We start from the raw sequence: 16,039 nt of genomic DNA, 5'->3' as shown, positions 1-16,039 counted from the left end.
CATGAGGATAATTTATCAATGTAAACAGATGGTGTTTGGAGTACAGATATAGATTGTATACTCCTGTGTATGAGGTTTTAAATCGTATCGGACCAAAACATGATTTCGTCATATGTCACAAGCCAGGATGAACAAATCATTAAAATAATCTGTTTTTATTTTAGTGAAGTAAAATTGAGAGCATATTTTAATCAGTATGCAATGGAAAAAACTGTAACAGTTCAAACGACTATAAAAGGTTCATAAGGAAACAACTTCTTTTCCCATCACGACATGTTCCTACATGTCCAGGCTTTTGGTGAAAAAGGTCTGATAGTGTCCTTGAGAGCTCAACTCAGTGAAAGTAAACACACCATCACATACACACAAAGACAAAGAACTACAGATATGAAGAAGTCTTTGTAAAATTTAAAAATACAAGAAAAAAATAAGACTGAGAAAACAAAACAGAGCAAAACATGGCAGCATTATTGCACCCAGGAGAATGTGTTGATCCTCATTTCATCCTGATTTATTTATTTTTATCTGTTTAGCCACAAGGCTAATCAGTCATATTATTTCCTCCCAAGACATAGAAAATCACCCAGAGATACAACTACTGGTCAAAAGGCACTTTAAGTCTGCAAATGACAAAAGAATGATATTCACACAGCATTCATAAATCTTCAGCATTAAAATAAAACTATTAGTGGCTTTTGTCAGCATATTTTTATATATATACTAATTAAGTGTGGTCGTTAGCTTAAGAAGAATGAACAAACAAGTAAAAGTTCTTGAACTCCTCAAAGAAGTGAAGCTCATCTTTAAAGCTCCATGCATAAGCCATTTCTTTGCATGACGTCTTGACAGAATGGACTGTACACAAAGGGATGTTTTCAAAGACAAGTTCTGCAATCCCTGGAACCGTGACTTTCTTCTGGTCCTGCACCAGCTGCTGTATCTGAGCTTTGTCTATAGGTTCAGGAGAGGCACTGTAGGATACCACAACATTCAAATTCTCATCTGAGGAAGGCACCTGAAACCTGCTCTTGCCTGTGGCGCACTGGAAGTCCTTCTTGTTGGTGAACAAGCCCTTGGGCGAGTTAAAGACGCGGACTGACCAGCTCACCCAGTCATACTTACTTTTCAAGTTCTCGATGATAATACTGGCCAGCTGCTGGTTGCTTTTGTCCTGGTTGTCCCTCACCAGGCGCTTGATATCAATCTCAGCCTGACTTGGGAAGCTGTTGATGCAGTCTTCAATGACTGCATTCATTTTTGACTGGACCACCTTCATCTTCGTGACCCAGTCTTGGAGGAGCTTCTCTTCATCATCGCAGCCTTTCAGAGCAGTGTGTCCCATGAAAGCGATGAGACCAATACAGAACAACTTCTTCAGTCTGGCGCAGAAGTCTTCGACCGGCCTCCGGCTCTTTTGTTCGTAGTTGAGAGTGATCTCCAGCACGGACTCTCCCGAGAAGCTCTCTCCTGTCACAGCACCGTAAAGCGTGTACAGGTTTTTGTCTCCACCAGTCTTGCTAAAGTGGTCTAGGAATTGTTTCTTCTTGGCCTCTCGAAACTTTGGCTTGGCATTGAGGATGTCCATGTACTTTCGAAACTGGTTGGTTATATTCTCCTCTACTGAGAAGTAAGTTGCATCCATACCACTTTTTCTCACCTCGTCGTTTATGCGCTGGATCTCCTCTGATATAACCTCTAGACGCTCACGGACCTTCTGAAACTGCTCCTTCATGTATTCCGCTTCTTTGCTCTCCACGTTATCTAGGGCTAGCTTCACAATAGGAGCAGCGATGGAGAAAATGGGGAACAAATCTCCAGCGATGCTGGCCAACACTTCTGCTCCCTGCTCAAACACCTCCATCACATTCTCCACCACATCCTTCTTGGATGCAACAAGTTTCTGCAGGTTGTCTGCCATTTTTTAAATCTCTTAAAATCAATCTGTGTGTAAAGAGAAAAGCACAAAGGTCAGGTTACAAATCATTACACTGCTAATACAATAAATAATTAATCAGATGGAAAAAAATCCAAGACATGAGATATTTGAGGATACAGCATTCTATTTGACTGAGTAAACATCATTTTACAAGCCAGAAGGTAGTAAACAGAGAACTTACACAGCTTACACCTCGACTGTGGTATGATTTTTAGCCTTTTTGCTGTGTCTGTCTGGGAAAGGTTGAGATCACTGTGTGAGAGAAAGAAAAAAGTGTGTCAGTTCAGCTATCTGAGCAAGAAACACTCAGTAACGTCCCACCCTGTGAGCTAATGAGCCAGCAATGCACCAGGAAGTCACAGTGAGTGATAAAAGGCTTTCCACAGGCCACATAACAAGGACAAACTGGGCATTTAACTGTGTTGCCTTCATCATTCACCATAAACATCCATAAAAAAATAATCTATAACCACTGGCCTGTATAACTGAGAAGCTTTATAGTGGAGGAATACATGAATACTAACACAGGACTTCACTCACCAGCTAAAATCATGGATTAACCTAGTAATAATAATAATAATAATAATAATAATAATAATAATAATAATATGAAAAGAAAAAGAAGCAGAAGAGCAATCTCAGCAATCTTTGTAATTTATTATTATTATTATTTTTTTACAAAGACTAGAATTAAATATATTAGCTGCTGATCTTAAAACACTTAAAGTACTGACAGTGTGATTAATTTCAGAACTACAAATGATATGTATCTAAAAAGAAAAATATTCATGATATCCATAAACCAGCTTAGATGTAGAGTATTTTCAGTTTTCGGTATGTGCCTTCGTGGGAGGACAAACGGTTAATAAGGTAGTTTGACTCGCTGAGCAGGAGCACAGTTTCCAAAGCAACCCTGACAGTTTCTATGGAAACCAGACAAAAGAAAAATGAGGCTGTCGGTTGCACTTTGACGAAACTCCTCGCCAGTTTCCTCAGTGTTTACTTTTGGTCAACAGCTTTTTTTTCCCCCCATTCACATGCACACTGAATTACAGTCTGAATAGAATTCCAATGATTTCCATATGCCTTTTGTTCTGTGAATGCATGAGCTAGCAAAAATGTTAAAAAAAATTAATTGATCCAAATTAGACTGAGAGTGCTGATTAATCCTTTGTCCTGGTTCTGGTCGGGTAGCGTGATTCATTTTCTATAAGAGATATAACAGCTGTGCTGTTTATACTAACACACTGTTCTGTTGTGTTCTCATTATTAACTAAATCCTAATTATCATACATGATCATTGTCATAATTAAATAAACTGCATTGTGCTTTTTCTATTGAAAATATTCCTGATTTTTTTTTCTGCACCAGAAAGCACTAGAACAGATCAGGCAGAACATTATAGACTGCCTCATCACTCTGCAGCACTTGAGAGGTTCAGGATTTGCTGTAAAACATACCACTAATGCAGTGTTAACATATCAGATAGTGGCTGAGGTTTTAGACTTAAATCTGAGGTCTAAAATCATTATTCTGCAATATAGTGGCTTTTCTGCCTGGATTAACCAATTAAGCTGAACAAAAAGCAGAAAAAAGGAGATGATAAACAACTGACAGAGAAATATTCAGAGAATGTGACACAAACATTTTACACATTTAGAGCTTCCAGTTAATTTCCTTTGTACAGAATCACCACAGGAAAAACATATATTCGGAAAACATTACATCTTTTAATAGAGTTGCGTTTAGAATATATTAAACATCGATGTCAAAGTGTTCAGACTTGAGCAGCAGTGGTGAGCAGCAAGGTGTGACGGGGATGAATACACATTAGTATGATCTATACAGCTATAACGCATAAACGCATGCATAATCCTATATAACATAAAGGTCTGGTGAAGTATGATGCATAAAATCTATAGGTAAGTCATGTGCCAAGTAATATCTAACAGTAGACTATAACATTATAACATATATAATGCACATATTTTGGTATGTATAATGCACAGCCGTGATCTGTTTAGCTATAACACACAGTATATAGTTTAACAGTATATAATGAATTAAATTCAGTGAAATATAGCTGTGCATTGTAATAAAACAGTCCATATAGCTCAGTACATACATAGCTATAATGCGCTCAATAAAGCCTAATGCAGATGATTATAATGCATAAAGGTCAGTAAAATGTGACGTATGTGTTTATAACGCGTAATAAATGTAGTTCAATAGTACAGTATCTGTACACAGTTATAATGCACGTTATGTATGGCTAGATATAAGGCACAGAAATCAGTCAACATAACGAATATAAGTGATAGATGAGGAAAGTATACAGTGTTTATATTTCGTATATGTATCTCAATTAAATAAATAGAATTGAAATAGAAATGTTAAAGGCTCGCGCGCATGCTCATAAAGTTAGCTGACTGAAAGAAACTTACTTCCTGTTTGGCTGAAGACCAAAACGATTTGTTTTAAGGACTCGTTTAGCGATATTGCGTTTTTGTAGATATTTATATGATCGAATAAACTTTTAGTGAATCGACAAATACAATTTTAAAGCTGAAAGAAGCTTCAATTTTGTCTTTTCTTTAACCGGGAATAACTTGGTTGAAAACAGAGCAACGCCCTGAGGGCTGAGAAACTTGTCCTAACACAAACTCCTTGTAGTTTCTCAAGCTCTTTACTTTTATTATTTTGTGTTATTATGACCATTAACTCACCTTTAATTCGTGAAGGAATAAAAGAAAGACAGACAGCTCTCCTGTTAAAGTCGACCTCATGTAGTTTCCCTTAATACCGCTGAATAAGAGGCACACCCAAGCTCAGAAGCACTGAAGTTTAAACCCTTGAAATTTAACCCTTCCTGGGGTTGTCATTGTGTTGGGTTTATTTACAGAAGCACAGATTCAAGATTTTGAAGATATATATATATATATATATATATATATATATATATATATATATATATATATATATATATATATATATATATAATCCCCTGTTTGATTTATTTATTTTTTGTAATGTAATACTCAATCTGAATGATATAAACAAAAGAGACAGCCTGGGTTAATAAATCAACAGCTAGTTAGACAAGTTTGAATATATTTTAATGCGATTGATAAATTGTTTAGGATAATCATTAATAATGAGTCTACCAGCATATTCAATAGCATATGGTACAAATGTTTAGAAACAGACTACCATTTGGTCTTCAATGTGATCAGCAGAAAACAAGTTTTTAGACTTACACATACAGTATATATATATGCATTGTTTTCTTCATTAAACATCTTTGACTAAATTCATACATCTTATAAAGTAAAGTTCACATAGCCACTTTTATAGTTTACACAGAATAAGAAGCCATAAAAAAACAAAAAATTACTAGCACATACTAGCACACTTGCTATCGTATCATTACACTGTGTAGTGTAAGACGAAAGAAATTGCAAAAAATATATGATTGATTGCTATCCATATATTTGATATATTTGATTAAAATTTCACTATTCTGAGTGGATACAAATGTGTGCCCTTTTGTGAACTGCATAATAATAGCACTCTGGGTCAAAATTGTTGGCTTCCTCCACTCTTTTATAGCGACTTATAGCATGCACAAGGCAGTTGGGAAGACTCTTGCACAGAGACTCAGACACAGATATCATGTCACCTTTCAGCTTCTCTTTCTCTATTTGATCCTTTATCTGGACCTTGTTGAGTGGTTTAGGGTCCGCAGTGAAAGACACCACAATCCTTATTTTGTTTTTGGTCAAAAGGTCAAAATAGTTGATCCCTCCTCCACTTCCATGGTACCGCTTTCCAGCCAGCCAATTCCAGAAAAAAATGCCACCATGATTGAACACCCTAACTGACCAAAACACCCAGTCATACTTTTTGGAAAGGGCATCCAGTAGGAATTTAGTAAACTCAGAGTCAACATGGCTCTGCTTCTCCAGGAGCTTGTGTTCTACATCCAGCTTGGCTTGTGCAGGAAAGTTGTTCACACATTCATCCACTGCGGCCTTCATGCGCTTCTCCACATCCTCCATGCGGATTTGCCATTTCTTCACAATATCCTCTCCAATAGTACCTTCCTTCAGTGCTGTGTAGCCCATCACTGCTATGATCCCAACCACAAACAGCTTCTTCAGGCGAGCACAAAATTCCTCCACTGGCCTCCTGCTACGCTCCTCAGTGGTCAGTATGATGTCCAGCATTACATCTCCAGAGGTGTTCTCACCAGTGAAGGCATTGTACAAGCCATCGAGGTTCAGGTCACGATCCGTGTTCTCAAAATGGCTAAGGAACTTCTCCTTCTTCCTCTCCTTGAACTTGGGTTTGGCGATGACAAACTCTTGAAACTTTTCATACTGACTGATCATCTGTGCCTCACGGTCAAAGTTTTTTTTGTTCATTGATGTTCTCTGTAGCTCCAGAGCTATTTTTTCAATCTCATCCTGAATCCCTTCCAACTTCTGGTTGACCTTCTCAAACTGCTCCGTAAGGTACTTAGCTTCTTTGCCCTCCGGGTTGCTAAGGAGCTCAGCCGAGGCCACAAAAACCGCCTCCAGAATGGGATGAAACTGGCCTACAGTGGCTGCCAGGACCTCACAGCTTTGGCTCATGATCTCCACTCCCTTTTCTATCTTGTCCTTGTTCTCCAGAACCCATTCTTCGACACGACTCATATTGGATGCCGGGAAAGAGGTCCTGTCTTAATCCTTTAAGTGAACCAAGTGCTCTCTCTGTAACATAGCAAGATAAGTCATTTAAAATCCCTCACTTAGCCAAGTGATATCAAAATCAATGCTAGAATCAATGTGGCCACCTCTAAAGGTCACACTTATTTCCCCAACATGAGTTCCTTGAGGTAATCTGAGACACAATCAGAGATTTTGATCACAGACATCAAACAAGTGTGGGTGTATTACTGTACATTTTGTTTTGGAGTTGGTTTTTCAGTTTCTTCATAAACCAAAGCCAGCAAAATGTGGAAAAGTTAGCTTCTGGACTTGTACAGACATGCCCAGAGTCATAATATGCCACACCTTCTGATTGCGAGGCTTGGGAAAGATCAGGTGTTTCCCAGGATTGAATGAGAACAAACGTACTGAAAAATAATGCTGTTCACTATAAACGTCGGAAGGTAAATCATGAGTGTGTCTCAGAATGACGGGAAGAGTTGTGAAATGATGCCAGACTATAATGGGGGTAATTCCAGCATTAGTGAGAAAGTATAAAACATCTGTCTTCAACATGCTGGAAAAGATGTTTAAATAGCAGAGCTGTTGAAGATTTCAGGGTATTTCTGGGCAGTTTCTTTACACGGGGGAGATGAGCTCACACATATATCTCATTTCCCAAGACCCTGCGTATACTACGGCAAAAAAGGCACACCCAGATCTGAGAAAATGTGTAGCCATTCCACTTGTTCAGCAATGTACAACAAGGGATTATGTCTATCCAAACCATTAAACCACTGATAAAATCAAACCAAACATAAAATTATGCAACATGCAAATGAAGACAAAATCTTTGGTTAATGTAAATAAAGTGCATCCAGCCCACGTAGTACAGACCAAAAACAATTATTTGATAATAATACACAAGATTTAGTCGAATTAAACTTGTTTGAACTAACAAACAAACAGTAATAATTTTGAAGTTCCATTTAGAGGAATCCATTTGTGACTCAACACTCATGACTCAATTTGTCTCATCAAAGCACAGTTATTTAAAACGCAGTTCAAATCAGACGTGGGTAATCTTTTCATTTTCCCTTCTGAGAAATAGGTATGAAAACATTATATTTTACAATCCTTATCTAAATTAGAAGAAAAAATAAATAAATAAATAAATAAATAAATAAATAAATAAATAAATAAATAAAATCCTAATATTTTTTCAACATTTAATAATTTTAATATAAAGTAAATTGTCAGCACCAAGCAAAAAATTCCATTCCATTATTTTTATTTTTTTATACATCAAAGTCTTTTTTCTTTTCTCTCAAAACCACATCCTTGGTTACAAATCCTGCTACACTGACATCGCAGACAAAGTCTCATTCAGGTCAATATTTACTTAAGCACAAGATCCGGCCATCTTTTCTTATTGTATCTATTATAAGCCTGGAATTAGCAAATACAATCCAGGTAAGATCATTTTGGTCTTCAGATCTTTTTTTCATGTCAGCCTTCACTGAACTTTTGTGTTTTAAAAATAGCAGAGCAAATAGAAGCATACAAGAAGAAGCAAAGCAAAGAAGGATAACACAAAAAAAAACTTAACAAAGGCTAAGAACAGAAAAGGCTTACAGTTATTTGGTGAAATGTGCAGAGGTGCCCTCTGTGGTGTTCCAGTGAAGCCCAGCTGTGCTGAAGAGCTGCAGCCTCTGTGGCTCAACGTGCATTTATAGCCTTGCTGCTTTGTGACACTCCCCTTTGGATGGACTCCATCTCATGCACGCATTCCTAGGAGCCCACTCTGTGAGGGATGGGTAAAATCCTGTAAACATTGCCCCTTTCACCCATTCATGGGGGTCTACTTTGCACCAGCTCAGAAAAAGAGAGAAAGTCTCTGTGATAACAGAAATTCTTGTTTAAGTACTTAAAGTCAAAACTTCAAATCAGTTTTATCTTGTCGTGTTGTGATGTACTTTTCTATGCATTTGAAGGCTAAAGGCACATCAGAAGACAAAGCAACATGTCGTGAAGGCCGGCCTTGAGCGAGCTTTTACACATTTTGAGTCAGACAGCTCGACAATGCGGTGAAAGGCTCCTCTGTTTTCCCAAGCAGCCTGTGACAGGGAGGCTGACCGGGAGCCTTTGTGCTCTTCTTGTGACCCACTTTGCTAGTGGCGAATTAAAATGAATTTGGTGAACTATAGAGATCCAAATCCTATGGTAGTAGCCAGTTAGTGCTTTGCTTCATCATATCGCTGCAAGATCTTGCACTATGCTAACCTGATAGAGGCCAAATAACAAGAATACACTCACAGTTCCATAATGGTATGTGGCGTGATGGGTGGAGAAAGCTAACGGCAACGGATGGACGTTCTGATTGGTATAGTCTGTTTTTTTACTGTATCTTGAAACCAGATTCAGCAGCAAAGATTTTATCCTCATTGAAGGAATCACACCAAGTGCAATGTTGTTGTTTTTTTTGTTTATAAAAAACTAAAAAATAATGGATGAAAACAACAAAAAAAAATTAAACCCATAGCTTTGATCTTAGAGCAGCTTTTCTAGAGCTGCTTCATCAGCAGCATTCAGCTGTATTAAATCCATACAGTGGAAAAGTCGTTACTCTAATTGTTACCAGATTAGCAAGGTGAGCCAGACAGGCAAGTGTGTTGTGTGTCTGTACTGGAGCCTTGTTTTCTTTGGTATTCTTTGGGCTGTGCATAACATCTGCATTAAAAAACAATTGAGCTAATTTGTGCATGAGATCTAACATGCTAAATATTTCCTGAAGCACTGTAATTAAGTAAGAATCTACTCCACTGAACCATATCATTGCAGCACTGAAGGTATAAACGGAGCAGAATTGCAAAAATAACACGTTTAAATAACATTGCATTGAAGGTATCAATGCTAATGGAGAAGTTGCTGATGCTACAGTACATGTATTGACCACAGACAACATCCAGCACTTGATCCCGTGCCCTCATTCACTTAACTACTTTATCTATTACTACTTCAGATGACATTTTCATTTCTGTTGAGGTTTCAGATAAAATATATTACACATTAAGTGCTATTTTTGACTACAGATTAACATGTGACTGTGCACTTGAGGTGTTTTTTTTTTTTTTAGCTTATGTGGAATAAGTCATCCTGTATATCTAAAATCTGTCAGCAGACAGACATGGACAAGACTCGTGTCATTGCTTCAGGACATTTATATAGTAATCAGAAAGGTTTGTCTTGTCTGGTAGATTATTAGTCATATGCACAGGAGTATATTATCCTGTACATTTTTATTTCTAATTTAATCATAACTATCTTCCAAAGAAAAAGGTTGTAGCTCTAAACTTACTGGGTCAAATTTCTTTGATAAATAAAAATCCTAGCATATTATTTTTAGGACTTGTTTAACTATAAACAGATAAAAATGCAGGTGTTATTGTTTAATTAATAGAAAACTAGAGGACATGATCTTAGAAGAAAATAATTAATAAAAATTTATTTTAATTACACTGATGATTATATTGTAAATTGCACTTAAATGGATATAAACTGCTCCCAATATTAAGCTGAAAAAGCATGACAGCTCTGGGATAATAATTCATTATGATATGTGATCCTTGTGATTCATGTACCAGACTGTATGATACACATTTACATAGCAACATGAAGTATTTTCATGAACTTGCATCTGAAAATCAGCTTACATCCTGGAAACATGTTCTTTTATAAACAGACACAGTGATGTGCAGCTGTTTCCGCCTCACTGAATCAGTAGATGGCTCACTGCAAATCAGGGGAAGAAGAGGTCAGATATGGTGTTCAACACCTCAGAGAAATACTGATTTAATGACAGATGTGAATTTTACAGCTTCCGTCGCTACAGACACGCCAAAGAATAACAAGGTCAAAGTCTTTTCAAAGACTTACATACTTTTTTAAAATGAAAGGCAAACTAAATGATAAACACAAGAGAGTGGTTAGGAAAGGGTCAGACAGTGAATAAACTAAGCTGGCAAGTGAAACAAAGGAACAAATAAAAGACCTCAAGGTTCTTTGAGAGTGGTTTATATATATGTGTGTGTGTGTGTGTGTGTGTGTGTGTGTGTGTGTGTGTGTGTGTGTGTGTGTGTGTGTGTGTGTGTGTGTGTGTGTGTGATTGATTCCAGGTGTAAACAGTTAATAATCAGGTGATGTTGACCGTCACAATGGAGCGTGTGTCTGCGTGGCCATGTTTGTAGGCTGTGGTCTGTAGTTCGTAGTTCAACACCTAGTTTTCTCATGGCATGGCATGTATAAGTGAAAGTGCGTGTTCCTTGTGTTACCATTTTTTAAATATGATATTGATATTGCATTTTTATGATGTTGCTCTTATATTATTTAAAAATATAAATATGGGGATGTGGTAGCTCAGTGGTTAAGGTGTTGGGCTACTAATCGGAAGGTCATGGGTTCATACCCCAGGTCCACCAAGCTGCCACTGCTGGGCCCCTGAGCAAGGCCCTTAACCCTCAGTTGCTCAGTTGTAAGTCACTCTGGATAAGGGTGTCTGCTAAATGCCGTAAATGTAAAAAAAAAAAAAAATTTGCCACTTCCTGTTCAAGTTTGTGCAGAATTTGGCTCATTTGGTATTTAGTGATTCCTCTCAACTGACTGTCAGGAAGCTTAATCATTTTGTCCAGACACACACACACACACACACACACACACACACACACACACACACACATGGTTTTTACACTAAATTGGGCTCGTTTTGGAACAAGGAGGCTGGTGGCAGTTTTAGTTTACTGTTGTTTGCTGTTGTTGTGGAAGTTTTGAGGTTCGAGAGAATTAAAGCATAAAATATCACACCAATAGGCACGGGCAAGAGTATAAAGGTTTCACGGTTTATTGTGTTCAGCTTTGCAGAAGGACCCAACACTCTACGTGTGAAATCAGAGAGGAAGGGCCCCGATTATTGATAACATCAGGATTTTATAGACAGGAAAAAAATGAAACAGGACATGTAAAACCAAAACATCATCCACCATTGGCTTCGCCTGCTCATCTTCTGACCAAACTAATCCCACGGGAACAGAAATGGTCTCACGGGAAAGGTCTGCAGTTTTAGGAAGAAACAACTGCAATCTCTAGTCACAATAACTACCAACCATGGGAAATACAGAAGCCTAAAAGGACAGATTCATGTGAAGTAAAGATTTCCACTACACTGTCAAGATCATTTTACTCTCACTCACTCACTCATTTTCTACTGCTTATTCGAACTTCTCGGGTCACGGGGAGCCTGTGCCTATCCCAGGTGTCATCGGGCATCAAGGCAGGATACACCCTGGACGGAGTGCCATCGCAGGGCACACACACACACACACACACACTCACACATTATGGACAATTTTCCAGAGACACCAATCAACCTACCATGCATGTCTTTGGACCGGGGGAGGAAACCGGAGTACCCAGAGGAAACCCCCGAGGTACGGGGAGAACATGCAAACTCCACACACACAAGGCGGAGGCAGGGAATCGAACCCCGACCCTGGCGGTGTGAGGCGAACATGTTAACCACGAAGCCACCGTGCCCCCTAGATCATATTTTAAAGCAATAATAATAAAAGGATTGTGTAAGTGTAGACAGTGTATCCATGATGTACAGAACCATTTGTCTAGTAAGTTATATTGTAAAGAATGAAGAAGGGAAAGAGGGATTATAGAGTGAATAATATCTGAACTGGGCGAATATATATTTCAAATAAATTTGTGTGAAATTCAGTGAGCTCTGTTTCCCATGCAGTGACTGATACAAGGCTTGTTCAGGCGAGTGTACATTCTGAGTTGTAGTAATTCTGGAAATTCTTGACTATAATTATAATTTTGACCCAGCTGTAAAAAAGAAAAAAAAGAGAAAAAAGAGAAAAAAGAGATGTCGATGTAAAAGATCATGTGCAAAATATACAGATACTTTTGCAAGTCACATTTATTCATTTATTTATTAACTTTTTACGTTGCCTCATGGTGTGAATTACACTAGTACAAATAAAGCGTAATTCTAACATAAATTTACTCAAAATCAGTTTCATGCTGGTGACTTTTTTTTCATCAGAAATGAATGTAAATCCTGTGATTATGAATAGAAACAGGCTGTTAATGCAAAAATATCTCATATTATTGATGTAAATACATGCAAACATGATGTTTTTTTTAAAGAGAAGAGCTGTGTGTGTGTGTGTGTGTGTGTGTGTGTGTGTGTGTGTGTGTGTGTGTGTGTGTGTGTGTGTGTGTGTGTGTGTGTGTGTTTCACACTCAAATATTGGTGTGAGCCAAAAACCCAGGGCTCATCATGTGCTAGTGCACTGAACCACAGAAATAATGTGTTGATGACAGATGTGATTTTCCTGATTTGTCAGTTTAAAGCAGAACAAAAAGTGACTTATTGTGATGTGGGAAACTTTGATTTAAGTTTATTTGCATACAGTGTACTACATTATTTTGCAAAATTAAAAAAAAAACCCGAAAAGCAGAAGTTCTTAAAAACATCTAGTCTTAAATGTCACTTTTTGCTCTAAAGTGAATTCCCAGCTTTCCCTGTGACTCCGTGCTGAGTTAAAACAGTACTTTCAATGATGTGAATTGATGCTTTTTACTCAAAGAGGCAAATTCCTTGGTGTCTGGAAATCTCATTATATACTAATATCATATTATCCCCATGTTAAACTTTAATAACAGAAGTGACACCACTAGTGATGAGAAAAGAAGAAAAAAGACTTTTAACATAGAAAAGACTCTAAGATGTTCATTTTTATTTATTTATTTATTCAGAATTAAATACAAAACAACATTAAGAAATCAGTGAGATAAATATTTGGCATGAGCAATATTTAATAAAAAGCAGCTCCTCCACTTTTTACTGACCACCTACCATGTTTGTCCAGCCCACTTGGTTTGTTTTGGCTTCTATTAAAGAAAAAGTTTTGCTAATTCATAAGTCCAAGGTCACATAGATAAATATACATAGCCACTGTGTGTACTGATCTCACTCAGTTCACATTTTTCCATCTTGTGACAGATCTCAGGCAAAAAACAAACTCGATTATGATGCAGAGACTGATTCAAAACAAAGGCTTGAGCTTTTCGGTTCATAATTAAATGTCACCTTTCTCTGAGCAGAGGAGGTCATTGTGATTTATGATTGTCTGTCACTGTGGTGTAGCTTGTTGTTGTTCAATGTTCATTTCTACAGTGGCTCTAAGGATAATAAATGCAGCTTCTAAAAAAAAATAGAAAAGTTATGGCTGTAAGCTTCTCTCTGAAGGTCATACACACACACACACACACACACACACACACACACACACGCACACGCACACACACACATACACACACACACACTCTCACACACACACACACCCACACACACACACACACACACATAAACAGGCTTCCTGGTTAGACATAAGTTGCAAGTAAAAAGTTAATACTCATGGGGGAAACAAAGATGGCTCCCGGTTTGACACAGAATGCACTTAGAATGTAAAAGCCATTAGTTCATGCCCTGTGCACTTTACTGCACTTTATACTGAGACATGAAATTAATCAATCTATATAGATGTCAGCCATGGCTCCGCTGTCTGATCTATGTTTATTTCTATCCAGCAATTAAAATCTTTACAAACATTATTTGAACTCCACCAATGCTTCCTGGGACCCTGGGACGCTTCCTGACTTGCATTTCTTCCTTTTCTTATCCTCTCTCTCTCATTCTGAGTTATGAATGAAAACCCACAAGTCCCACGCACTTTCACCACACAGAGCCTCTGGGGATCAGAGAACAGACTTGTCTTAATTAAATGTCCTTGGAACAGGATCCGTAATTTGCTGCCTCATTTGGCTACAGATCACCTTCAGGGTTAACTGCAGCTCTGCTAACCATGAAATCATCTTCATTTCCATGATAAGCTTTAAACGGTGTCTGTGATTGTGCTAATTGCAGCAGGTGTCATGGTTTATCGAAACCTCTGCTTTAAGGGGTGTGTGTTGTAATTATTATTAGCTTCCTTTTGAAACTCTTTTCGATCAGGAAACCATTAAGGATTTTAAATATGAAAACTGTGAATTTTTCACAAGTTCTTCAAATGATATAAGGAAAAAAATAATAATTGTTACAGTTCTTGACCACAAGGTGGCGCAGTCACAAAACCTCTTGGATACATTCAGGACGTGGTCTTAAAGATACATTTGAAGTTTCATAATGATAAATTGATGCAGTGTTGAGATACACCTCTACATCCTGTATTTTGTTTTTGCCACTGGGTTAAAGCCAAACGGTTCTGAACAGCACAATTCAACATCTTTTGTTCTGACAGTTGTCAAGATGATGGGTTGAGTTGTACAAAATTTAGAGGAGTTGTAGCATAAATGGCAGATAGATTTGAGAATTTTTATCATATGTTTTAACAAAATTTGTTGGATAACCTCAGGTCTTGGTTCTGAATTTCTTGTCGCTGTGATGCAGCCTCAGTCCTGATTCTTTGACCAATTATAGGCACTGTTTGGAGTATTCATAATTCTTTTGATAACTTTTATGACGCCTAATCTGAAGATGACGTGCATCAAATTTGGTGATATTTAGTCATGTCATTTGGACCAAACATACTTCGAAATTAGGCCTGAATTTGACCCAATGCTGATGCTAGAGCTTTATTAGCAATTGGGCCAAATTGGGTCATAATATTCTGTAGACACTCCCCAATCAGCGTGCCAAATTTCACAACTTAGACACACTATGCAGAAAAAGAAGAGGTAGAAGAACTATGTGTATATGTCTATGCATATACGGTGCTTGGCCCCCTAATGAAGGCAACTCTAAAGGCATGCAAACCAAACAAATTAGGGAGTATTTGCTGGGGGAGGGGATTTGTTCGTGTTCTTGTTGTATAAAGTCCCCAATTTTAAGGAGCTTTATTTATTACAGTAATATACTGAAGAGATTATGGTGTGTGAGATTAGTTAAGAGATATATGGCAGGCTTGTATATTGCAACACTGAGAAGGCTTTCTCTGTGTTTAGAGTCAACAGAAGGGAAAGAGGGGGCTTATCTCATCGTGAGAATGTGTGGGAGTGTGTGTGTGTGTGTGTGTGTGTGTGTGTGTGTGTGTGTGTGTGTGTGTGTGTGTGTGTGTGTGTGTGTGTGTGTGAGAGAGAGAGAGAGAGAGAGAGAGAGAGAGAGATTCCTCGATGCTGACGTGTTCGATGGAGACAGTCAGTGAATGATAACAAGACTACTGAGAGAGACGACTGCAAGCGTATACACATAGCTTCAGTGTATATCACCAGGTTTAACTTTCACTGCTTTTAGAAAGTTCTGACGGGTCAGAATGTGCTGATTGGTTGGCTATAACAGCAGAGT

The 16,039-nt window shown here is 37.9% G+C and overlaps 1 protein-coding gene across 3 annotated transcripts; it reads right to left on the bottom strand.

Annotated features, from left to right (window-relative positions):
* Window positions 1-139: 139 nt before the first annotated feature.
* LOC113649809 (protein rapunzel-like) lies at window positions 140-8,417 on the bottom strand. 3 transcript variants are annotated; one of them, XM_027157784.2, is made up of 3 exons: window positions 8,263-8,378; window positions 2,118-2,188; window positions 140-1,941 (listed from the first exon to the last, which is right to left on the bottom strand). In XM_027157784.2, the coding sequence occupies exon 3, from the start codon at window positions 1,916-1,918 to the stop codon at window positions 743-745; it is 1,176 nt and encodes a 391-aa protein (XP_027013585.1). In that variant the 5' UTR covers window positions 1,919-1,941; window positions 2,118-2,188; window positions 8,263-8,378; the 3' UTR covers window positions 140-742. The 3 variants fall into 3 exon arrangements, with proteins under 3 accessions (XP_027013585.1, XP_027013584.1, XP_047664574.1); XM_027157783.2 differs by lacking the exon at window positions 8,263-8,378 and adding an exon at window positions 4,663-4,817; XM_047808618.1 differs by lacking the exons at window positions 140-1,941; window positions 2,118-2,188 and adding an exon at window positions 5,036-6,690 and having other exon boundaries at window positions 8,263-8,417.
* Window positions 8,418-16,039: the final 7,622 nt, after the last annotated feature.

Source organism: Tachysurus fulvidraco, chromosome 25, assembly GCF_022655615.1.
Source record: "Tachysurus fulvidraco isolate hzauxx_2018 chromosome 25, HZAU_PFXX_2.0, whole genome shotgun sequence".
NCBI classification, from domain to species: domain Eukaryota; kingdom Metazoa; phylum Chordata; class Actinopteri; order Siluriformes; family Bagridae; genus Tachysurus; species Tachysurus fulvidraco.
The sequence above is the reverse complement of the archived record's forward strand: the minus strand, read 5'-3'. Positions and strand labels throughout refer to the sequence as shown.